Source organism: Teleopsis dalmanni, chromosome X (genome assembly GCF_002237135.1).
Source record: "Teleopsis dalmanni isolate 2A chromosome X, ASM223713v2, whole genome shotgun sequence".
Lineage (NCBI taxonomy): Eukaryota > Metazoa > Arthropoda > Insecta > Diptera > Diopsidae > Teleopsis > Teleopsis dalmanni.
The window spans coordinates 53,017,995-53,043,715 of record NC_051848.1 but is presented as its reverse complement, the minus strand read 5'-3'; the positions used below and the strand labels follow the sequence as shown (position 1 = coordinate 53,043,715).

Sequence of the window (25,721 nt, the reverse complement as noted above, 5' to 3'; positions counted from 1 at the left end):
TTCAAAATATATAATATCATATTTAATTTAAACTTTAATAAGTTTTGCTTCTCATTGTTCTCAATATATATAACGATAGAGAAATAACGATTTTATTGCCATATACATTTTATTTAGAATTTTATCATCTTTTAAAAATCATTAAACAATATTTGAAACATTAATGGGCTTTGCTGCAGTTTTAATACCCTTCATACAGTAAATATTAAAAAGTAAATATTAAACTGTAAATATTATTTACTATATAGATCCATATATATTAAAAAATTTTTGTGAAGCACATATATACGGACCACTTTATTTAAAGCACACAACTGTAAAATGCACACACCTGTAGAACAGACACCCCTATGGACCGGATACAGTTATAGAACAGGCATTTCTGTAGAGCAGACACGTTTGTAGAACAGACACCTCTGTAGAGATGACACTCCTATAGAACGGGTGCACTTACAGATACTTCTACTACAGATATTTCTGTAGAGCAGACACTCCTGACAATTGTAGAGCAGACACCTCTGTAAAGAAAACGCGTCAGTAGAGCGGACGTCTTTGTAGAACGGACACCACAGTAGGGTGGCTGCCTTTGTAAAGCAGACACCTCTGTGAACAAAACACCTCAGTAGAGTGGACGCTTTGGAAGAGCAGACACGTCTGTAGCGCAGACACGTCTGTAAAACACACTCCTGTAGAACAGACATTCCTACAGAACAGACAGTCGTGTTGAACAAACACCCTTGCTGGGCGGATAGCTCTTTAAAGCTATACCGTTGAGTCGAATTCCGTTTTGAATGGAAAATTTTTTATCGTTATTAATAACAGCGTCTCTAAACTATATATTAAAGTTAAATTAGGAATTAACTCCGATTTAAACACAAAGTATCACACAGGAGAAATGATAGCACGTAATGTTGCTGATGATATGCTTTTGGAAAATAGAGACCGATATTACATTTTTTACTGACATCAAAGCAGCCATAATAGTCTTACACTCTCCAAATATCAAAATTTTAATTGTTCTGTCCTGTATTATAAATCTAAACAAGATGAATAGACACAATAACGTATCCACCATGCGGATTCCAAGATATAATGACTACCGTAGCAACTGTATAGCGGACCAGTTAGCACTGAAAACCACAGCCATGAATTGCTTAGTTACGTTCATCATATCAATACCTGTAAATCTATGTAAATCTCCTCTTTCTATAAAAAAGCAAACAGTTGTCTCACAACTGAAGCAACTTATGCCAACACAAAACAAATCTACCAATTCATAAACCTATGAAAGGCGCAGCCATGAACTTTATTAGTTATTCTGTATATATTTAGAGGGTAATCAATACTATGCTATATGTAAGACTATATAAATTCTCTCTTTGCTTCAAAAAGTAGAATTCAGTTGGGAAAACGTAACTTGTGTAAAGACTAAATGAATATGACTATTTATAACCCCATCTAAAACTAGGAAACCAATTAATTTGAGTAGAACTGAACCGGCGAAATTGTATCGATCAGTGCTTAATAGGCAAGATATTATCGGGACTTAAAAGTTCTAATTGAAGATATTTACCACCTCTGTTCAGATGAAAAAGTATCAAGCGCCCACATATTGTGTTGATGTTCAGCCTTGGTTAGAAGCAAAGCTATAATTCTTGGAACACTGTTGTTTGATAATGTCAAAGAACTCTTAGAAACCTAAAGTCTAATCTTACCTAGAAACAATTAAAGGCTTTTCGCCACACCTCTTAAGTGAGAGAATTTTTACTTTATAAGTATATACATATAATATGGTTTATATGGTATCAAAAGCTTACTTGGTCATATTTCAAACAATTTTAAAAAATATATAATAATTTTCTTATGCTTTGTGGGGAAAAAGTTTAACAAAAAAAAAATCACAGTTTATAAGTTTGACTTTGTAAATATAACAAAATTTTATAAAGTACAACAAAAATTTTTTATATAAATTTATAAATTTAAACAAATCAAAAAAGTATGAGCTTTATATAAACATAAAGAATTACAGACAATTTTTAAAATATTTAGTGTTTCTGAATTAAGGTACATTTCGAGTAGATATTGGTAAATATTAAAAATGGTTCCGCCTTCTCGTACGATTTTCTTTGTTTCTTTGAACAAGGAATTACCTTATAACTCTAAGTGGTAACTAGGAAACGCTCTTTATATATATAACAATAATATATATACATTAATTATTTTACAAAATTTAAATTTTTGAAAATATATAATCATTATTATACTAAAATTATTCAGTATAAATTTTTATAAAATTAAAAAAAGCTACATTTGTTTATTTTACAATGTGCTATATTGAAGATAAAATATATTTTTTAATTGATGTGGAATATTTTTAATATTTAATACAAGTATTTTTAAAACGATTTTAAGAAAACTTAAAAATATTAAATAAACATGTATTTATACAATTTGATATAAATAAATTTTTCAGATATTGATAAATATAATTAACAAATAGTAATAGATAACAATTTAAAAAGTTTTTGCATTGTTAGACAATGATTAAAAATTAAATATAAACAAAGCAAATTTATATAAAAAAAATATTGCAACCATTTTTTCTTTCGAAATAATTAAGTAACTTTTTAACAATGAGTATATGAAAAAAAATCCTGACAAAAATATTTTATCACTGATACTAAAAATTTTTTATATATACGTCTATGCATATATATAAAAAAAAATATTGCAACTTCGTTTTTCAAACTATGTAATTTTTTAATAATTTATTATCAATAATTTTTTATCACCGACATACCATCAACACAAGATGTATATACATACGTATGCATAAAGTAAATATTTATATATACAGAAAATAACTCGAGTATATAAATAACCACAAATATTTTTAATATATAATGCATAGTTTATAAATACACATCTCCATATGTATATATACTGTGTATTTCATGATTTTATTTAGAAACATAGGGCCATATAACTTATATAAAATTGGTAACAAATTAGTTTGTTCATATATTTTACAATTTTTTAATTTTTAATATAATCTCAAGAAAAAAAGCAATAAAAAAATATAGGTAAATAAATATAATTTTCAACAAGATATAATTGTAAGAATAAAATAATTTTTAATATATATTGTTTAATTTAATGACCAATTTGTTATTATTTTTTGCTATTATTAAAATGTTTAATTATAAAATTATAGAAAATATGTGACTTTTGTGTAATAATTAAATTTTAATAGTTTTTCTATTTGTTATGTGTTTTATAAAGTTTACAACTCATAAACATATTGATATCTTAAATATATGCCAACTCTTTAGAAATAACTTTGAGCTTCATTTTGAATATACAATTTCATAAAGAGATAACAAATATAATATTAAAATCACATTAATATATAATGATAAGCAAAAACAAAAAACAAAAATATATATAAAATATATATTTTGGTATTACAAATATAAAAATAAAATCGACGCTGCTCATTAAAAAAGCACATTTAACACTGAATAATTTTATTACGATATTTTTAAATTTAAGTTGCCAACAAAAAAAAATTTTTTTTCAAATTTATTTGAATTTATATTAGTAAACCGTCATCCACTTCATTATTTTCGAAAAACTATAACTATATCTGACCAATTCAATGGAAACCATAACGACGATTTTAATGGATCAACATCACTCCATTAATAAATTTGTTCAGCCTTTAATCGATGTTCAGCGAAGACATGCGCTTTTCAACACTAAAACAATAAATATTATTATTAATATTAAGTTAAGTTTTTTTTATGAAAATAAATAGTTTTAATTTTTAACATACGTTATTTCAATGTCCTGAAATAGTTCACCTATCCAAGCCACTACAAGGCAGTAATGCTGAAATAGTTGCAATAACAGTTCGCCCTCATCTAACATTTCTAATCTTTCGATGCGATGACGTTCAGCTGGCGAGATGCTTTGATATACTTGAACCATATCCCATGCACGGCTACCACTCCAGCCGCATTCCAAAAATCGATTAACTTGTGTATCCAATGATATACATGACTCAACTCCAGCTAAACTACAGCCACGACTGCGCAGATTGTTCAGCATTACTTCACCAAATCTGTCCTTCATATTTACCTAATTGATATATAGACATTGAATTTTTATCTTACACTCTTTAAGTCTATTTAGTTTGTTTTAAAATTATTTAAAACAATAAAATAATATATAAATATATACATAAATGTATATACATATTTATGTATATAATTAAAATTTAATTAATCAAATGATTGATCTATTATGCGCTAGAATATATCGATCGTTTGATCATTTGTAGTCCAAACAATTTATCAATATTGATTGATTTTAGGAGAAGTATAGTCTAGATTAGGTTAAGTGAAATGGAGGAAGGAACAAATCCTCCTCAACTAGCTAAAACAGTCGTTTCGATTTCACAATTTCTCGTGATAGTGGGTAGAAGAATGAACATGTTAGCACTAGCCGTAAACATTGATTAATGAGCGTGTCTACAAAATGTTAATCCCGGAAATATTGGTGAATGTGTTAAGGAAAGGGGCACCCAAAAGCTATATATACATAACATACTGCGACGCCTTTATTAATTTCAGCTGTCACCACAATAAATTTATGTATTTAATTAATAATTTTAAATAAATTTATTTTTACCAGCCATTTTCTTGGGTGTAGTTTTTTTTTTATCAATAACACTAACCATTTCTCGTTGGAACAGTATAGAAATTTTGTTGATAAACCAATGCACTGGAGCACTGCTAGATCATTTGTGGTGTTTTTGCAATTGAAGAAGAACACTAACAAATCAGTTCGGTGACAATAGAATGATTTGGCAGGCAAGAACAAATTCAAGAGGTGCTACACAGAGTACAAAGGAGTACTGAAACCAGAAGTCCCGTAACAAGATTTGCATATAAAAGGTGGCAAAAACTGAACTGAAGAACACTTCGCAACACAACGCTTACCAAAGCAGATAGCACCGAGGATTCAACGACAGCATTTCAACAAGGTATTTAGATTAGTCTAAATACCACCAATGTGGCTTTATCGGTAACGTTGACTGGCTTCCCAGTATACCAACGTGGTTTTTTTTTTGGTGAAGAAGCCTTGTCGGTAACGTTGATTAAATCCTTTAGTATATCAACGAAGCCAATTTGGTAACGTTGAACGTTCTTCCATTTATAGGAATTTTAATGTTTTTAATAGTTTTTTTTATTTGTGAATATATATTGTATAAAAAAATAATAAAAATAATAGACTCTTATATCAAAAAAAAAAAAAACCAGTTCTTCCATTTTTGATTGCGAGAAGAGATTCAGAGTTAGAAAAAAATATATTCTTGTAACACTTCAAGGAACTGTGAGGTATTCAGCTATCAACGGTCACAAATAGGTTCATCACAAGACACAACAGGTGTAGTGATGTCTTTTCCTCGAGCGTCGATAGATATGTCCCACAGAAGATACTACAGAATAAGCCGAGTTTGGCCCCATGCCGTATACTCTAATGATCTGTTAAAACAGATATTTACCAACACTTCTGATTTGTTTTTATGTACCAAGGCAGAGGTTCTACATTTGGAGTAAAATAATCATGTAGCTGCCACAGCAGCTAAGAAAGTATGAACTCACTTTGTATTTGCCTGTCGCAAAAAATGTCATAAATCAGCCTTGGGCTGTGACTGGCAAGGACAGGAATTGGAACAAGAGTTTCCATATGCATCCAGTCTATCTAGCTCATCTGTGCTCATTATTTAGCCGTTGAGAATTTCTTATTTTCAGATGAAAATAAAACCTGCAGATTAAAGCCATGTTAACAGATTATTTAAATTATTTTCTTAAACCCGATTTGGAGGAATTTTTAAGGAACAGCAGCCATCATGTAGGTCACAGAGCCAATCAAAATAAAGAATTTTAGTTTTAAGAAGTATATGTGGTAAATTTGTGTCTATAAAACACAGTTATTATAGGTTTTTAATAAGTCTGAACTTTGAGTTCGATAAGGTATTATGTGACCAAAAATAGCATGTTTAATAAATTATATATAATGAATAAGCACAATCGTCAAGAATTGGCATGAATTCATCTGCAGATATTAGCGTCATTTCGTAAACATCTTGATAAAGATAAGATGAAACATTAATTTAAACCAAAAACCAATTACTGAACTAGAAATTAACCAAATATATGAGCTTATTTAGTAGTTTCTGATTTAGATAAACAAGTGTGTAAAAAATGTGGACTCACCTGTTCGTAATTGACAAATACGGCTGTTGTGAATTTATTAGAAATCCAATTAAGAAGATTTTTACAATTTTGCGCTTCTATATAGACAAGAACACACTCGGCCAAAAATATTGTCGGTAATGTGTAATCGATTTCAGCTTGTTGAAATTTATTATCGATTTCATCTAAGTTTCTAAGATCGGCACCCATGAGATGGTAACTAGGACCATGCAAATCAGTCGGACTCAAGCGTACTTCTCCATCTTCATCGTGGATTTTAGCCAATAGCGCTTTGTTCCTTTTGATAGCATAACATTTACGTGCTGTAACTGTGGGAAAATCAAGTTCGATGAAATTTTTCACTTGATGAGCTGAATCGCGTAGTCTAAAGTAGAGTGTGTCAAAACCGCAGCCTAAGTTTATAATTTGGCAATTCCCGTTGGTTTTCTGAAAGACAATAGAAATACAAAAATAAATGAATAAAATGTGTTAAATGTACTTTGAATTATGACAACCTGATATACTAGTGTTTTATATTTATATATTCATAATATGTGGATAGTTTCTTCGTTACGAATTTTTCGAATGAAAACAAAAATATAAAAGAAAAGATAGATGGAAAAGATAATGAAGCTAACAATTATTTACAACTATAAAGACTATTAATTCGTACTTAGGACAATAACACAAATATGATGTTAGGTAGTATCCGGTCACCATACCGAAAATTAGGTACATTAAGATGTCCGAAAGTTTGGTTATATATATCAATATTATTAGGTGAAACAAATAACAAGATAACTTTAATCTACAACTGGCTATATCCTGCATTCAATTAAGCTTGGGCAGTTCTTGCTGCACGTGGAAAGTGACTTTTTCCCGACAGGTATTAAGGGGGGCCCATTGAGAACCCTGCTGTGGTAGAAATTAGTGAATAACGAGTAACATATATTTAGTAGCTGAAAATAAATGTTGAAAAGCTTCTTAATAGAAACCATGAAGATGAATTCCAGTACAGTACCATGACAACTATAAATCACCAACATCTTGTATGTTTATTATGCAATTTATACTTTAAAGTACTAATATACTTTAAAGCAAGTACTAATGGTTAAACTCATACCCTGTCATATGAACCTCAGAGTCGGTGTTCATTAGTTAACTGACCTAAATCTGTACTTGGCGACTTGTTTGTTCGAAGTCGAAGTTTTGTTAATTTGCTGTGAAAGTTCATTAACAAATTCACTTGGTGTGTTATATTAGAACGAAATCATAAACCAGCTGTAGGATAAAACCAGTTAATAAGCTTATTAGATACCACTATCCATTTATTAAATCATGTTTAGCAGGAATAATAATTATTTATAATTATATCTCAAAATTAAATATGCAGAAACAAATGTTTCTATAGTACTACGTCCCGAAAGCTATGATTTTTACTTTTATCCCAATAGTTTAGTGAATAAAAAATGGACAAATTTGAAGCAAACAAGACTCAAAGACGGTCTATCAACTATTGATGCGCCCATGGAAATGCAAGAATACTAAACATACTATTTATGGATTGATAGCATGTTTCGACCGTACTACTATTATTATATTAAGACAAGAGTAATAAAATCATAAGAAGTATTAAGAACATAACTATTAGCAGTGATTTATTTTTCAACGTCTGGTTAAACATACTTTTGGACTGGTTTTGGTTTCAACGAGACTAGTTATAACTAGTTATAGTTATCTATTAATTGAGAAGAGAAATAATCGGGTTATAGTATTTGACGACTATATTGGTCCATGCGGACAAATCAACAATGGGTCCAGTGCACTATTCATAAAATCTAATCCAGTCTTAATTACTTTAACTTACGCAATTTCATTTCTAGCAAAGAAATGGGTCTAATATTTACTTAATTTTATAAATTTGTCTCTAAAACACATTAACACTTTTACTAAAATTACAAGACTTCAAATGGTTTATTAACCAATTGATGGAGTTTAGTGTTCCTTTTGTTTTACTTACTTACCTATCTTTAACATAAAGTGATAGTTCACACATAAGTTTTTTTTAGTAAAATCTATTATTTATATAACATTTTAATTTATATTAAAAATTTTTATAAAAATGGGATTATTCCATCAAACTTTCACATAAACTATAGGTTTTGATACAAAAGTAATAAAAAATATATTGCATATTATTTATAAAAATAGAGTCAGTTAGAGATTTGAATATAATACTACTACATAATAGGTCTGTTCCACGAGCTGCTCGTAATAAAACTCAAGTAAAATTTACACGAAGATTTGCTGGTGGAACGCACTTGTGTATACACAGTGGTACTCAAAGTTACTACGAGTAGTAACTTGTGGAACAGACCTATTGTAATAATTTACAGTCATGTCTTTAAAAAACGTATTAGTACATTTCATAACTATCAAAGACTTAATCGATCGGTTTTGATTTATATCAAATATATATAAAAAAAGTTTAAATTTTAAATAGTAATCACTTTGAAACCCGATGAAACCGATATTCTGCTTTCTTTCTTTAAACCGATATAGCATTGTGGAAAAAGTACCTCAGAATACTGAAATTCGTTGGTAAACTACGACGCAGTGACGGATTTCGGGATTTTGCTCTATTTATCATTAAATATCAAATAATTTTAAATAATTATTTTTTTATGTTTTTACAAGTTTGCTTCAATTCGTTGTAGTGGAAAAGGCTTGCAGTTTGTCTTTAATATGGAAAAATTGGTTCAATTGGGGAGAATTGCCTACATGTAAGTGATTTTATTTCTACGAATTTTGAAATTAATATTTCTTTTTTGACTATTGAAAGTTTGACTTTCTATTCATTTTGACGAAAATTCAATTAAAAATGTTAATCGGAAAGGCTTTAGCAATAGCAGTTCACTGCTTCTGTGCAAATCAATTTGAAATTGGATTTTATGGAAAATTTGCTCTTTGTAAAAAACGGCAAACAAAAAACCAAAATAGATTGAGTATCAAATATGCTGTAAAAGTGCAACAAAATTGCAACGAATCATGTGCAACAGGATGTACATATTCAATGTCAATTAGCCACCCTCAGTCCATTGGCTATACTCAAATTTACAACCAGGAAGTGCGCCGCCCAACATATACCATATACCACCCACTTGCCTGCACAGTGTCAACACCTCAGCTGTTCGTTTTATTATTTTTAGACAAATTTGCACGTTCTCTAGTCAACCTTCAGTCATTCACAGCAATGAAAAGATAACAAAAACAAAAAACCAATTTTACATACTGACCTTCAGGAACTTTTCTATGCACATTTCGACGCCCTTGACTCTTGCAAAATAGCCACGATTTATCTCCGGCGCCTTGCGATCCTGATTGCGTACAAAATAGCCAATATAGTCATCCTTCCAGTATCCTAAACGCACAGCACAGCGTTTGCAATCGCTGGCGTCGTCGTTGGTGGCAATAACGGCTTCATCGCAAGGATGAAATGAACAGGCCGATTCCATAATTAAACACAATAATTTACTTTACACACGTACACAATATAATCGGGAATTATTTGGTAAAAATACACAAGTGTTTTAGATTATAAAGCACTGTAACTAGCACTGTAACAAAACGTATAAAAGAAAATTAACATATTTAATTGATTGCAAATTAAGCACAAACCTTCACTGAAATATTCTACTATACAAAATTATGTTTAATGCACTTCGCTACTTTATGTGCGTCTCATTAAATAATAAAGCATCACAAGATTGTTGTTTGGTTATCAGTATCCTCGCGTTAAGCTTGCTCAGGTGTGGTCGCACTGTTTATTTTAGTCTTTTGCATTTATCGAAAATTTAAAATTCTTGAACTTAAACTCTAAAGCAACTCCAATTACTGCCCATTGCCTGTTGCAGCTCAACTGCCCTTTAATAGAGTCTTCTTTTTCAAGTACCCAAAAATCTTCAGCGCACTAAATTTTCTTTTGACAGTTTGCGGATGGTTTTTTTCTATCACAATTTCTCAATTTCGTTTCTTTTTTCGTTGCACAGCGAACTCTCACCAGCCGCTATCCTAGCACTGCCAACACAATAATATTAAAACGAAGTTATTCCATTTCAACATAAAATGAAAATACAAAAATTTATATATTCTTTGACTTATCAAAAAAAAAAATGTTAACTATGTTCACATGATATTTTTAATTTTAATCTAGGTTAATATATTTAAAATATTGATATTACATATTATGCTGCTTTTTACTGAATTGACAGTTCACAATTGCACTTTTATAAATTTTTAAGAAAATTCAGGTCTGTTCTATGAGGTACTCGTAGTAACTTTAAGTAACACATGCCTGCGAAATTTGAAAATGCGTGAATCAGCTGTTTTGGTTTAAATTTCAATTTTAGTACTGTTTATCTGGGCGGCACTGGTGTTATCACCAGACTTTACACAAAGCTGTTCCCTTGAAAATCTGTGTAAAGAGCGTAATTTGGCAGTTTATTTGTGAACCGCTCTCAATTTGTACTTTACTTGAGTGGAACAGACCTTTTATACCGACTTTAAACCGTTCAACGATTTTATCTGTTTTATATAAGGTGTGTACATTTCGACATGTATGCTCCAATAGAATAACTTTTTGTTAAAAAAAAAAACTTGGCGTTACTGTCTAAATCAGTAAATAAATCACAAGTAGAGAAATTATTAAATGTATGACACAAAAAAGTTATTAGTAAGCATTTATTGGCCTTTTCTTTTGTAAGCACGTCGCAAAAGAACAAATAAAATAAGCACTACGTTTCATGGCAACTCTGGACAAAATGGAAATTTTGTTAGGGTTACATATGCAAAACTTGTAATAAAACTTGAAGTTAAGATTTCGAACAAGAATAATAATTTTTTGCAATTATTGGTGAGAATATTTTTTTTTACATGATTGTGAATAAAATATAGTTTTTCATGCCTTTTTACAATAAAATAATAAATAGAAAAAATAAAGTATTTTTTACGAACAATGACGACACGAAATACGAATAATTAACTTCGTATGTACTTCTAAAAATCTTGTCCAATAGACGAATTTATGGTACTGGCAACCATGTGATTTGAGCTACTTATTAGTTAAGCGATTTCAAGAAGGTTGGACTAAATAAGCCAACAGTGTTGTTGTTTCATAAGTTATTTTTAAAATAAGCAGTTGTTCTTTTGTAATATGTTTACAAAAGGAAAGGCCTTATATTGCCTTTAAATTTATATATAAACACATTTTTTCTGGGTTTGTCCATAATAACGGAGAAAAATAGTGAAATAAGGAGGACACAAAGCGAGCAGCGCATTGACCAAATGTTTGACATTTTTGAAAGCTTTAGCTTTTCAGAAGGCAATACGCGATTTTCAATAAATTCGTTACATGATTTTCAAACTTCTAACATCACTAGTTAATGCCAAATGAGCAGTATTTAATACAAGGTGCTTTCGGCTGCATTTACGTGTGTCAAAAAACAGAAAGTTGCTAAAATGTACGCAAAACAACAACACTACTTTCTCTCTCTAAGCAACTAGTTGTGAAGTTACTAAACATTTTAGCTACTTCAAAAAAAAAATATTACTAGAGCAATAAGTGATCTATTGTGAACCTTCATTGCAACTTTAACGAATATTCCAATTGTCCTGGCAATTGTCCTATTACTTTTTGCTACTATTACAATAATTTTTTTTTGTGATTATTCATGCATTGCATTTTTTGCTGAACATAATACAGAAATTACACATTCCTTAATATATAATTAACGAATGACTTCTTCACAATTACTAACCTGTTCGTCATTTTCACAAATTTTATTAAAAAATTACTTTTTTAAAATATTTTAATTTACTCATCAACACTCGAACAGTTACAAATAATGAAGAAACTTTGTCATCTGACTGAAATTTACTATTTTTTCTCAAAAATCATTCACAATAGACCTGTTTTAAGATTTGGCGCCAATATAATGCGAGTTGTTTATTCGTTAAGCACGTTGCATTCGACATTTTTGGCTTTAAATGAGCTGATTTATTGATAATGAGCTCATTTATATTAAATCACTTTGTATGGCAAATCATCCTCATTAGCAGTTATAATGAGCAAAACCACCTACATGAGAAAGTGTTATTATACTTACTAAGTAAGCGGTGAAAACATACTATTAAAAAGTTTTAGCTGCAATGAAAACATAATATAACATCCTTTATGCATTTAATTGATGAATTTTTCAATTATCAATTGAAAGTGACAAACATATTAAAGGCCAATATTAACAAATGTTAGGTATTTGATATAATAGTGGACATTTTCAGTTCAGAACTACGTATATGTACTTATATATATGAATATGAACAACATGAAGTTATGTATTTCATTGTTTAGACAGCCAAATTTGCTTAATTTCGTAAAAATGAAATCGAATGTTAAAAATTACTTGCTACAACCGCCATTTGTATTTGGGAAATTTTAAAAGTTTATTATTATAACTATGAAGGACGGCATTCAGTAGTTTTATTAGCTTTAATGAATTTCAGCCATGCAAATCTCCTTAAATTAGTTCTAATCTTAAAACTGAATTTTGTATGGAAAAAACAACTTAATTTCGCTGAAACGAAGATGAAATTAAGATTTTTGCGAATTTTGCGAATAAAATTTACTTCAATAAGTCCTTTTTAATTTGCAATATACCTTAAAGTGCTAAAAGTGATACATGAATAAACGGTGTAGAAGTCAGAAACAACCTTTAAACATATTTTACAAAAAAGGCTATAAAAAATTAAAATGCGAATAATACAGATTTTAAATAACAACCGCTAGCTTATTAAGAGAGGAAGAATTCTTGCTTGATGAGCGTATATTTTTTCAGGAAACTATTTCTTTTTCGTTGAACGTCTAATTTATTTGAAAGAGTTATTAACCATATCTTGCTATCACTCTCTTTTCTCCGTCTCGCTCCCTATTTCTCTCTCCGTATTTCTCTCTACCTATCTCTTTCTTATTCGTCATCTTTTTTATGATCTCTTAAGCGCGGTGCTGACTATCATTTTTGAATCTCATTCAAGTTGCGCTCTATCTTGCTCAAATTTATTCTAGCGACCAAACTTGAACGTGCTCACTTTCAATAGTTGTTATTCAAGCAAAATTTTTTAAGAATAAGAGTATTTGCGCACGCTGTAAGTGTGTTTCGCATTCTGTAAGTGTGTTAGTGCAACCACGCAAAAATATGCTCTTGAATAACGAATGCAAGTTTTTGGGTGACAGACTATCATTTACAACATATTGGCGAGAAGCTGAATGATATGCTCATAAAAATTTTTGGGGAACACACCAACATGTTAGTTGCGTGTCATTGAAAGGTGCAGAGTGTCATTCATGGATTTTCTCCCTTGAATGACACTCTATTAAGTCTTGAATGACACTCTATTAACTTTTTTCTGATAATTATAAGCTATACATGGGTATTACACATCATACTTGGTGCGAAGTCGCTTACTATTACACATCCTGCACTGCAGCACATTATTTCAAACACTTCTCAGCAAAAAACACTACAAATGTACTACAAAATAAAATCATTCGTGCATTTAAACGATGGTTTTGCTTCTATCCTTTCAAATAGAATAAAATTTGTATACGAAAAAACACTAGCAAGTTTAACGAAAAATCAATATATTTTGATTTCCATCACTCTGATCCTTATTCCTGCAAATATTGCTATTACATATGAGACTTGACACAAGTTTTCTATTTTAACGTATCAAGTCGTCGCATTCTTCTTATTTGGCACTACAGTCCTCTCCCAAAGTCAAAACAAACTTTACATTCACATAATATACACTCACATATTTAATCCATCAAATCCCTGTAAGTAGGAATATCGTACCAAAACGGATAATTTTTACTAAACTGTTTCAAAACTTAATATGATAGATATATCCCAACTTTTCTCATACAGTTTTAGCTCATGCTCAATTTGTTCCTTCCATATTGCTGCATTGAAGCACTTTTATTAATTTTTAATAAAATTTTACTATAAAAGAATTTAAGATATTGTTATTAGATTGTGTATTCAATTTTTAATATAAATTTTTATTAAATCTATGGAATAATTTGTTGCTGCCTTTGTTTTCCTAAATCTAATCAAGATTTAATTGCTGCTTAGATACATGCATAGTGTTTTTTAGTCTAATGAAATGGTTTGAAAAGATTTGAAGACCAAAATTTTTTTTACTTTATATGAAACGTCACTTTTGTCTAAATGGTGGTCTTAATTGTTAAGATATGGTTTCATTAGTTAGTGGGTTTCATGTTAGTAAAACTTTTTACCCTCTCGGAATTACGTTTACCGATGCATAACCAAAAAAGAATTTTAGCCGCAAAAATAAATTTTCGACATACTTTACTTCTAAAAAGAAGCTTTCTTTTTTATATCAAAGGAAGTATGTAAGGCATTTCCTACAAATCAACCGAATTTTTGGAATCTAAATGTTACTCTCGGGTACATCCTTATCGATGAATAAATAAACCTACAAAAACATGTACCTTCTGCTCAAAAAGTATCGCGTAGAACAAGAATTTTCCATAGTAAAAATCGCTAAATGCACTTGAGGTAGTCTCACATTAACAGCTGCTGTAAACAAACTAATTGACAGATGGCGCTCAAATTTGTACCATATGTCAAGAAAGAGTGTACCAACATAACAAAAATTTTTGAAAAAAGTCTATTACTTAAGGAGTAGTTAACAAACAACAAAATCCGGATACTTTTTGAGCATAAGGTAGATAAATTTAATATTCTCGATATCATGTGCTAAAGTAATTTAATTAGATTTAATTGTTTAATAAGTAATTTAATTAGTATTCTGTGAGAATTCAATAATAAAAAGCAAGTAAAGGTAATGGTAGCGTTGAATGAAGATTAAATGTTAAAAGCTAAAGACTCAGGTAAAAATTTAGACCTTTATGAATGTTAAGCGCCAGGCAGAAGATACTGGTCGTCATCCATTTTCATGATTCAATAAAGTGATTGAAGTTCCTTGATGTCAATTCGCTAAAGTCATAAGGGTTTTAGGTACAGCTTATGATTTCATTGGATGTGGTAGTCAGATCCAACTGGTAAAGAACCAAGGATAGCTTGTACACTTCGAATGAAGCTTTGTTATTACGTTCATAGTTCTGCGCTGTACTGACATAAAGCACAGGTGGGATGAATGTTAGTAAAGAACAAAATTTCTGTTAGTTGTTAGAGACAGCTCCATACCAAGAGTATGTAAATTTTTAAAAGTAATAATTTTTTAACATTAAGAAAAGTTCTAGACACTCTGAACACTATTAATAACATTTGAATTTATGCACATTTTAATAGTATATTAATTGCGAATAATCGGATGTCTGATTGAATATATACTATAACTCATAAGTTTTATTATCTTCCGGCCAATTTTGCTACTGTTTAATATTCATAACCTTGTGTATGAACGCGGTGTAGCCTTTGACCCAAGAGGAATTCATTTAAAACTGCATTAAAAATATATTTCTTTTCAGTTAAGATGCGGGTTAATTTCAGAGGCAAGATAGTTCATAAAGAACAAATTAAATGCTTAATATCATCATGTTAAAGAGTAGTTGGTGTCAACATTTAACGCAAAGACTTTGCCTTAACGAATTAATTAAATTAATTTGGACTAGTGGAAGCATGAAACTCTTCTGTGTGTCAAATGGGGTCAAAAATTTCATAAACTACTTAAGCACATTTTTAATTGGCAGCGTTCATTCATTCATGAGCCTCATTATGCATCATCTTTGAAGTCTTCAGTACGTGCAATCACAACGGCTACGCTCTTTACTGGCGTATCTTCGAGGAGCTCGTGCCAATGGTCGTGCCAGTGGTTGCATTCACTTGCAGCTGCAAGGCGTCCATTGTACCAAGTTACTTCTACGACAATTTTGCATAATTTCCAATCAATCTAAAAGTCATTTTTCGTGGTTTATTAAAACTGTTTTATTTTTTTTTTTTCCTTTTAAATTTCTTTTAAAATCATTTTTTGTTCCTGCTTCTCCAATTAACCCAAAGATCTCTTCGTTGGCGATTGTTGTGTAAATGTAATTATACTGTACTCAAATAGTGAATGAAATGCCTTTCCAATTATGCTTAGCTTAGATAATTATTATCATAAAAAAAATCCAGAAAAATCTTCTAACAATAGAAATAGGTCTCTAGAATTTACATATTGGGTGGCAGCTTTGTTAGTTGTTTACGTCTAATATTAATAAGAAGAGAAGAGTTGATGTTGTGCACTCCATTCAAAAAACTCATCTTTTTATTTTTCATTGAATTCATCAATGCCTCAATATCATATCTTATAAATTTATATTGCGAAGAATTCCATTTAGAAAGTTAAATATAATCAGAATCTATGAGAAGTAAGCCGCACAAATTAGCTTAAATTACTTACCATCAGTAATATAATGAATAACACTCTTACATGAGTAAGAAGAACCAAATATGTGGACAAATGTTGCCGAAATGGGCATAAAATATAAAACTATAAGGACTCTGATTTAAACATCCTAAATCAAACAAAAAAGACCACACAAACAAATATGGATTCATTTGGATACGAAACTACTCTACCAGCATGGTATTGAAGAGAGCCCAAAAAAAAAAATAATAATAGCATAGTGTTACTTGGGATCCGTCGCCTGGCGTAGTAGACGGTAATGAAAAACCAAAATATTTCAAGTCAAAGATGCAACCTTAACTTAGTCTTAATCGACCTTACTTTGCAGAACCTTGCAGAGATATTTGTAAAGCAATTGTTAAGACTAGGTTAATTTACCCAGAAGAAAGATAACTAATTTGAACTACATGTTTTCGCATCTCTATGAGCACAAAAAGATACCCAAATATAATCAAAAAAGAGTTATAGTGTAAAAGTCATAATAAAATCTAGCCATGAGGCTTTAAACATTTACATATATATTTCAGAAATAATGAGCGCAGTATAAGTTATCATTTGCTATGATCTTTAGTTCACTTCATGCTGTTACATATAAAAGAACTAAACAATTTGGAAAATTTAAAGTCGTCTCTAGAATTAAATATCAATTGCTCTTAATTTAAGTGTGGATTACATAAAACGTTTCTAACCTAACCTATTTGCAATTAATAGGTATTAAAGGCTCTGCCACTTGGGACGTTGGAAATGGTTTTTTAAATAAGAGTTCAAGTTCTCTTAATATTTAAATTTTGGGAGAGGTATAATTTCTACTAAAAATTCAGCGGCTACGCTGGCTTGGTCATGTCGTGCGAATGGAAGAAAGTGCTCCGGCTAGAAAGGTATTTGATTCGATGCCCGCAGGTGGAAAACGCGGTAGAGGACGTCCGCATCTTCGGTGGAAGGACCAGGTGACCAACGATTTGGGGGCGCTCGGTACTACCAACTGGCGTCAGAAGGCAACTAATCGGGCTGACTGGCGGAGGCTACTCGACGCGGCCAAGGACGACACACATCTGTAATGGCCAACTAAGTAAGTAAGTAAGTATAATTTCTACTTTTTATTGTTAGGGAGCAATACTCCAACAGATCAAACTTAGCAAAGCTTAAGTATCCATAGTTAATAGTTTCTCTATTAGAGGCTCTGTAATTTGGAATAGTATAAATCGTTTGCAAAATAATACTTCAAATACTCTTGAGACTTGAATTTCTGTAGAGGTCTAGCTCTATCAAGTATCGTTAAGGGCTAATAAACCTAGATGTGGCCCACAGCCAGTTAGATCAACCCTACCATATCTATCCAAAGTTAACAGCTTCTGCAAAAAAATTTATTTTGTTAAAATTAATAAGATTAAACACTAATTAATTAAGAAATAAGCAAAATAAGAGAAAAGTTGTAAAGTTTTTGATCTAATATATATCTCTACGTTCTCTATTTTGTCGCTTATTGATGATATTTTGACTTATAATTGACAGGTTACTGTAGCTTTTGTTTTACAAATAAGTTTTATAGTTTGATTGTCAGGTTTTGGTGACAATTCCTCCTTCTATTTAAGTAGCGCATAAGTGCTATTCAATACACACTTATCGAAGAGACTCAATTATTCTGAAACCAGCTTAAGAGATTGATACAGCAGATTATTGTCTTAAGATCCATATATAAAAAATTCAGTAGTTGACAACCTTTGCTCAGAAAGTACATTAAAGATTAAAGATGATTAAAGAAAACGTTTAAGTTATCGACACGTCGTGACCTGTTAAAGCTACCACAGATTCTGTTACTTCAACCTTAGTCTTACCCCGAACAGTTTTTCTTCTCGATAAAATGTGACTTGACCGTTTTCCACTTATAATTTTGAAAAGTAATTTTGAAATATGTTGCGAGCTCATTTATTTTCCTCTTAGTTATTTTATGTTCATTTAAAAAACTTGGACTTGGATGAAGCCTAGATAAGTTGATAAGACGAATGAACGTATTTCTTTTGATCACTTCGAACTGGGTGGATTTCCATTTCGTACTTCATCTTTGAACGATTATCACATCTAGGCAATCCCATTCGACAGTGGTAAACACTTTTTCCCACTCGTGTATCAATGGAACAGTTTCATGAAATCATTATTAACATCGATTATTAACAAAAAAAATTATTTTCAGAACATAACTAGTCAATTCTTATCAACAGGTTAAGTAGTGAACTTACCAGAATACAGATATATACCTTTAGTCTAGCTTTCCAGCACTTGCTCTCTTGCAGTCTGAGAGAGAATTTTAAGAATCACTGAAGGCCATTTTTTTGTAATCGTCTTTCACTGAAGACCTATATAGATGCAACTAATTCAGATCTCTATACCTATTTGAGTTGGTAATATTGCAGTTCTTTTAGAGAGTTGTTTACTATACAAGCATCTTATAGCATTGGATTGGGTATATAAAATGCAGTAAATATATATTTATAAAAGCATTTCAAGATGGATCATATTATTGCAGCAATAGTAAACTGTACTTGCTTGCCTAATCCATATATCTTCCAATTAAGCTCTGGGGTCAATATGATCCAAAGTAGATATCTTGAGAGAACTCTTGTGTTATTTTAAAGTTGTGGTGAGGACTGTTGTGGACTCTCCTTTAATATGAATATTACTTTTTGAATATTTGGCAAGTTAAAATTATTTAAATATTTTGATACATAAATTAAGTTCTAATATTTAATACTGAAGACAAGCTTTAATAATTCTTTTATGAACCAGCATTCTTGAAGGACAGACTATTCATATTGAACATTTTTATCATTAAAGTAGTTTGCAAAAAATTTTAATAACTATTCGTAACAGATTAAAACATTTTAACAATATTCGTACATTAATAAAATAGTTAATTATCTGATGAAGAGTTATTTTTATGATTAAGTTAGTATTGTAAGGTTTAAGCAGGTCTACGTTGCAAATTAAATAGAGCTTAGTTCTAGACATTTGCAATCTAAAAATTATATACGAACAATTCAACCAATTTATGTTACCTAAAAGCAGTAATGATGAATATGTGGTCATGACTAAAAGAGTTTAGGGCTAGCCCAAGAATTCACTTGATTAAAATGAAAAAAATTTAGGTTTAAAACTATTTTCACTATTACCCCTTTTTCTACTCAAAATAGATTTCTTACTTTCAACTAATAAACAGCTTGTTTGCAAGCAGGTCTTAAAACTTATATATACTTATAACTCTGGACTTGTACTCACTTTTTTAGAATTTACAATTTTCGGAAAAAATCTATAGATAAATCCATATATTTGTGTAATGAACGTACAAAGACTTAGACATATGAAAAAAAAAATATATTAGAAGTATTAGATATTAGATTCACAACTTTGAACTCCGACTGTTGAGACATCTATTTGATTTAATAGGTATATTAAGATTAGTTAACATTACGAATGCACTATGAAGTCATAACACTACTAAACAATCCAGCAAATATTCAAAAATGTTATTGATAATCTGCTGAATCAGATATTATCCGGTATTTTTCAGAGTGATAAAGTATTCACACCGGCATCGATGAAAACAAACATACTGAATTCCGGAATTGGATTGTTACTCCAAAAGACATCGAAAAAGTCCACAAAATAGTTTCAAATAACTGTAAAGTGAAGTACATGGATATAGCAGCCAGCTTAAGGATATCAGACAGTGACTGATAGACAGACTATTTTGCATTAACAATGAATGATGCATTGGTATTACAAATCAATCAAATCTTTCTCAAAAGGTGGCCTTAGCGGTTTAAAGACTTACACTGTGACTTACGATGCTTTTCACTAACTGAAAAATTAAATATTATAGGGAAACAATGCGACAGAGGCGCATGCGAACACCAATCTGTGAGAGATTATAATAACTCTTGCCAAGTATTATGGTGATGATTTTTTTTTCTAATTACATTAATTAATACAAAAAAAACAGCTGTCTAGACCAAATAATTTTCGTATTGGAGTCCAAACCAGCTGAAGAAGCAGAAATAAGTTGATATACAACTGTAAGTTTTCATCATCGAATACTTAGGAAAACCATTTGAGATATGTTTTCAGAAATAATGAGTAGTTAGAATCTACAAAAATTTATTTTGTTCTTAGAAATTTATACAAAAGTCTGAAATATTCATACTCTTACGTTCATGACTAAGTAATTGAAAAATTCTTTCTTGTTCTTGTAGACTTAAACAATCCAACCATATTTTTAAATCGAAGTGTTTAGAAAATCTCTTATTTTATAACTAATATGAGATATATATGTTTATGTATTAATTATATTAACTCTTTTACGTCCATGACTAAACCAATAATATTCTATTTTTATTAAATCAAAACAAATGTTGTCAGTCGAAGAATATATGATAAAATGGAGAGAGCTGAAGGTTACAAAAGCTAGTTCCTTACCTTGGAAAAGAGAAATTATTATTGGCGAAGCAGTAATTTTGAAAACTTCTATCTGACTGGAAAGTATTAGCATCGAACTCATCAAAATTTATCAAAATGAAAATAAAATGTATACAAACAGGTGTTAGCACAGTTCTCTAAAAACTCTATAAATGGAGTTGTGGCATGGACTCGTTGACTGTGTGTGTGATTTACTTTCGCAGATAATTTTTTTTGAAAGTATTTGAAGCTATTGACGGATCCAGATAGGTCAACAATGACTCCAATTGTGACATACATTGTTAATTTTTCAAAAACTTTGCAGAAAATTGGAACTTTAGAAGGAAGTCGCTAAGATGCTTCCGTCAAGGCAAATTATTTAAATCATTTTTAATCATAAATTGTGTTATAAATTATATACATATTTTGTATATAACGTAAAAAATGTATTTCTATTATTTACTAAACTTATATTATTTTTCCTCTTGTTTAAAATCTGAATCTTGCAAAAATAACACCCAGTATTAACACGTGACATTCACGACATAATTTATAACTATGTATTTCGTTTGCAAATATGGATTCAAGTATACTCTTAAACTGCAGCAAGGATCAATAATAAAATCTAACTTATTTATGTATATTAACTGTAAACTAATCCACTTTGTGAAGAATTTCTTCTTTGTGCGATTTAAATTTAAAATTACTGAGAATTAAAAATTTTTGTAAATAAAATATAACATAATAACCAACATGAACTGCAGTAGTGCTTTAAAAGAGCACATTTTCTATGAGAGAAACATATCATATCAAAACCCAACACATACTGAAATTTTATTAATTTAAAATTTTTTAAAAATTCTTGCATGCAAGAGATAAAAATACTTAAAAGAAATTTATATAGATATGTCTTAATTTATTACTCCATTAAACTAAAAATTATTAACTCTTCATAGGAAATGATTCGTATTTATGTGATAAAAATTGAAAGACAGTGAGAATTATAAACTTTTGATATCAACTGCAATAGTGCTTTAAAAGAACACATTTTCTATAGGCGAAGCATATTATTTGTGCATTCAAATGATTTTTGTCCACGTTTTTTAAAAATATATTAATTTATATATTAGCTTTAAAGGAAAAATAATGGAAAATATTAATTAAAAAACTAGAGTATAGATTGCATCAGCTGCGTATCTTAATCAATAATTATTAATTAAGTTTTATTTGGTATTTGGTATTTCGTATTTATATTTATATTTGTATTCAAATATTTGAATAAATTTATTGAACGTAATTTAATTGAATATAGAGAATGGTCTATGGCAACGGTGACAAACCTATGGCATACGTTATTGTATATCACGGTGTATATTATTATAAGTATAGTACAGCGGAGACGTGTACTATACTTATTAAGCGAGTATACCAAGTGGTAAGTAAGTAATGATTCCCAATATCCGTGACAATCAATAGTTCTGCAACAAAATAATTTCAATATTTAGTACGTTCTTACCTCTTATTTTGGGTGTATTTGGGTTGATAAAGCCACAGATGATCAATATGTTTTTACTGAATATTGTAAATTATTTTTGAATGGAAATCTTTATACTGAAGCAATGTCTTCAATTTTTAATACTTTTTGATCAATTCTTCTAGTTAATTTGCTTGAACGCATAGGGTTTGAATGCATATTCAATGAAAAATATAATATTAACTTCGAATTACTAATCCATATATTTTAAACTTTCAAGATACATACTGGGTTGGATAACGTATATGTTGTTGAGACTCAAAGAAAATCTACACAATAGTAAATGTCATATTTTTAATTGTTGGTTTTAAAACCAACAACCAGTTTTAAAACTTATCTTTGGATAAGTTTTGAGATTCTGCCGAGAATTTCGGACATTTACCGTCATGCAAGATAGACCTGCCGTAGCTGCTGCATATGAGTGAGATTTTCTTTTTTGAAATATCGGAATAATACATCTCAGAAGAAACATGCTCACTATAAAAGGAATAGAACGTTTTTTCGTTGTCAATAAAAAGTAAGTAGAATGATAATAACGATTGTTAGTATTTTGATAAGGTCTATAGAAGAACCCACAAAATGTTAGGTTTTGTGAAACAATTGAAGAAAAAGCTTCAGTCATATTTTACTCGTACATTCTTAATTCTTTTGCAAAACTAAAATCTTGTTTAAGAAGTGAAATATGTTCAACATTAAAATTTACATTTACTAAAAGTTCACTTTAGAAATCCTATAGAAATCTAACAATGAACCAGAATCTGAAATATATAATAATGAATAATAACGTTATAATTAACTAATTAACCTATACGAGTAGTATTTCTACAACAAAACGCTGTTGACTGTTTTCTTCCCTTTAATTCTTTAAGATATCTTTTTCCCACCTCTGCACTATACTTTGATACTACTTTCTATGTCATCAGAGACAATAGCATCTTCTAGGCAATTTAAAAATCACTTACGTCTAATAAAAAGATGGCTTTTTTAATGTTTTCTTAATATAAATGATAAAAAATAATAACGCTATTTCACATTCACTCTTAATAGTATCATTGTTTTGAAAAGTAGTCTAAACAATATTCTTCAAACAGACAATGTTACTAATCTATTACAAGTATTGAATTAGATAAAATAATTTGATACAAAAGATGGTAGTCGAAATACTACTATAAATAAAACCTTAAACTGCTCATATACACTGCCTTACTGTCTTATCAAGAGGTGATTCTCTTTAAGACCAGCGCGCATATATATCTTTATATATATCAGCATACTTAATCTTATTCGTGCTTACGGTCTTAAGTAATTTATTCCAACCAAAATCTTGCAATGGCCTAAGCCAAAAGTACTAGGATTGGAGCACCCCACTATAAATAAAAAAATATATTTACGATAATATTCAAATACCAGTAATTGAATCAGAATTTGAAAGAATCAGAAAGAATTGTTAATCTGTAACTACAGGTTTATCCTTAAGCTAGAACACACGATTTTAAAGTAGATTGTCCAGCTTCAAAATGTTAGATAGTAATTTACAGCAGATAAAATTGTTAAAATACTCTACCATTAGCTGTGTTTTTCAGAACCCAATATAATGAGCCCAAATCTGTCTGAGTTTCCTATTAAAGAACTAGTTTTAATGTCGACTTCGTCTAGTACATTCTCTCCAACTATCCTGCTCTAGCAAACAAAGGTTTCACCACAGCTACGGTGTTACTACACCTCTGCACAGATTCTGGAAGCACAAACAAATAAATTCTAACCATGTAGGGTTAAAACTCAAAGCTATATTTCAGAGCAATAGATCTGTTCTAATCATATTGCAACTTAGCTCTAATATTATCACTACGTTTAATGTCTTTATTAATAGTGTAAAAATGTTTGTAACACAAAGACCAGCTGCGCTTTGAGACCTTCAAAAACAGCTTCAACTGATAAAAGCTTACCTATTGACCCATTCAAGTACAACAGTTGTGGGTATTAGTTGACTCACATTTAAAGATTTTTCGCTCAAAAGCTTAAAATTAAGATACTCGTACGTAAGAAGCTGCGATGTAAGCAGAATTTGGTTTGAGTTCATTAAAAGTATCTGTGAAAAATTGGATTGCTTAAAGCTGAGAATTTATTAATTAAAGTTTTGAATCAACAGAGTTGCCGCTGCAATAAAAACATTTTTGTGTAATTTCGTTGCATTTTGTGTAATTGAGAAGACAGGTTAAAAGACCAGAAGATTGATCAGCCAAAATTTATACATACTAGTTCTTAATGATGGACTAAAACTGATGCAAAGTAAACATTTACTTCGCACACAGAAAGGGAGTCTTTAAGTTTAGGCAATGCGAATACTTATCATTTTGACTAAAACTGTAAATTATTATAAGTGAAATTTTTCATATAATTTATTACATCTTACCCCTCAATTTATGTCATAACTCTATTCATTACTCTAGTAATTCATTAACCAATTCGGTTCTTAAAAATAACAATCAGGATAACAGTATCATTATGTTATGTATATTTTTAGTATTGGTAACCCTAAGTATTGTATAGTAAGAACCTATCTAACAAAAAATAATCTGACAAAAGCTTAATAAGAAGCTTAGGCTGATTGATGCGAAAAAATGGTTAAAGAATATAATGGTGATGAATTAAAAGATGTGATTGTGACCGGTAATCAGACATGGACATATGCGTATTACATTGCAACTAAACAACAATCGACTATATTCTGTATGCATCCGATATGTAACTTTTCATAATAAACCAAATCTAACAAAAAATATTTGTACTTGGACTGGACTATTTTTCAGAAAAAATGGACTATTTTATGTGAACTCAATGAGATTGCGATAACATATAATAGTTAAATCTGTGTGTTACATTACTATTTGTTTATCAGCTGCCTTCGAAGAAATATCAAATAACAGATCAAATAACAAAAATGGATCACCCACTGATGATCACGCAAGCTCACACAATGACTTTTA

At 30.0% G+C, this 25,721-nt stretch overlaps 1 protein-coding gene across 1 annotated transcript; it reads right to left on the bottom strand.

The window, feature by feature from the left end:
* Nucleotides 1–3,477: 3,477 nt before the first annotated feature.
* LOC119687968 (leucine carboxyl methyltransferase 1) lies at nt 3,478–10,374 on the bottom strand. Its single transcript, XM_038102539.1, has 5 exons — nt 9,942–10,374; nt 9,560–9,880; nt 6,285–6,710; nt 3,836–4,140; nt 3,478–3,758 (listed from the first exon to the last, which is right to left on the bottom strand). Exons 2-5 carry the CDS (start codon nt 9,776–9,778, stop codon nt 3,722–3,724), a joined length of 987 nt encoding a protein of 328 aa, XP_037958467.1. The 5' UTR covers nt 9,779–9,880; nt 9,942–10,374; the 3' UTR covers nt 3,478–3,721.
* Between the last annotated feature and the right edge of the window lie 15,347 nt (nt 10,375–25,721).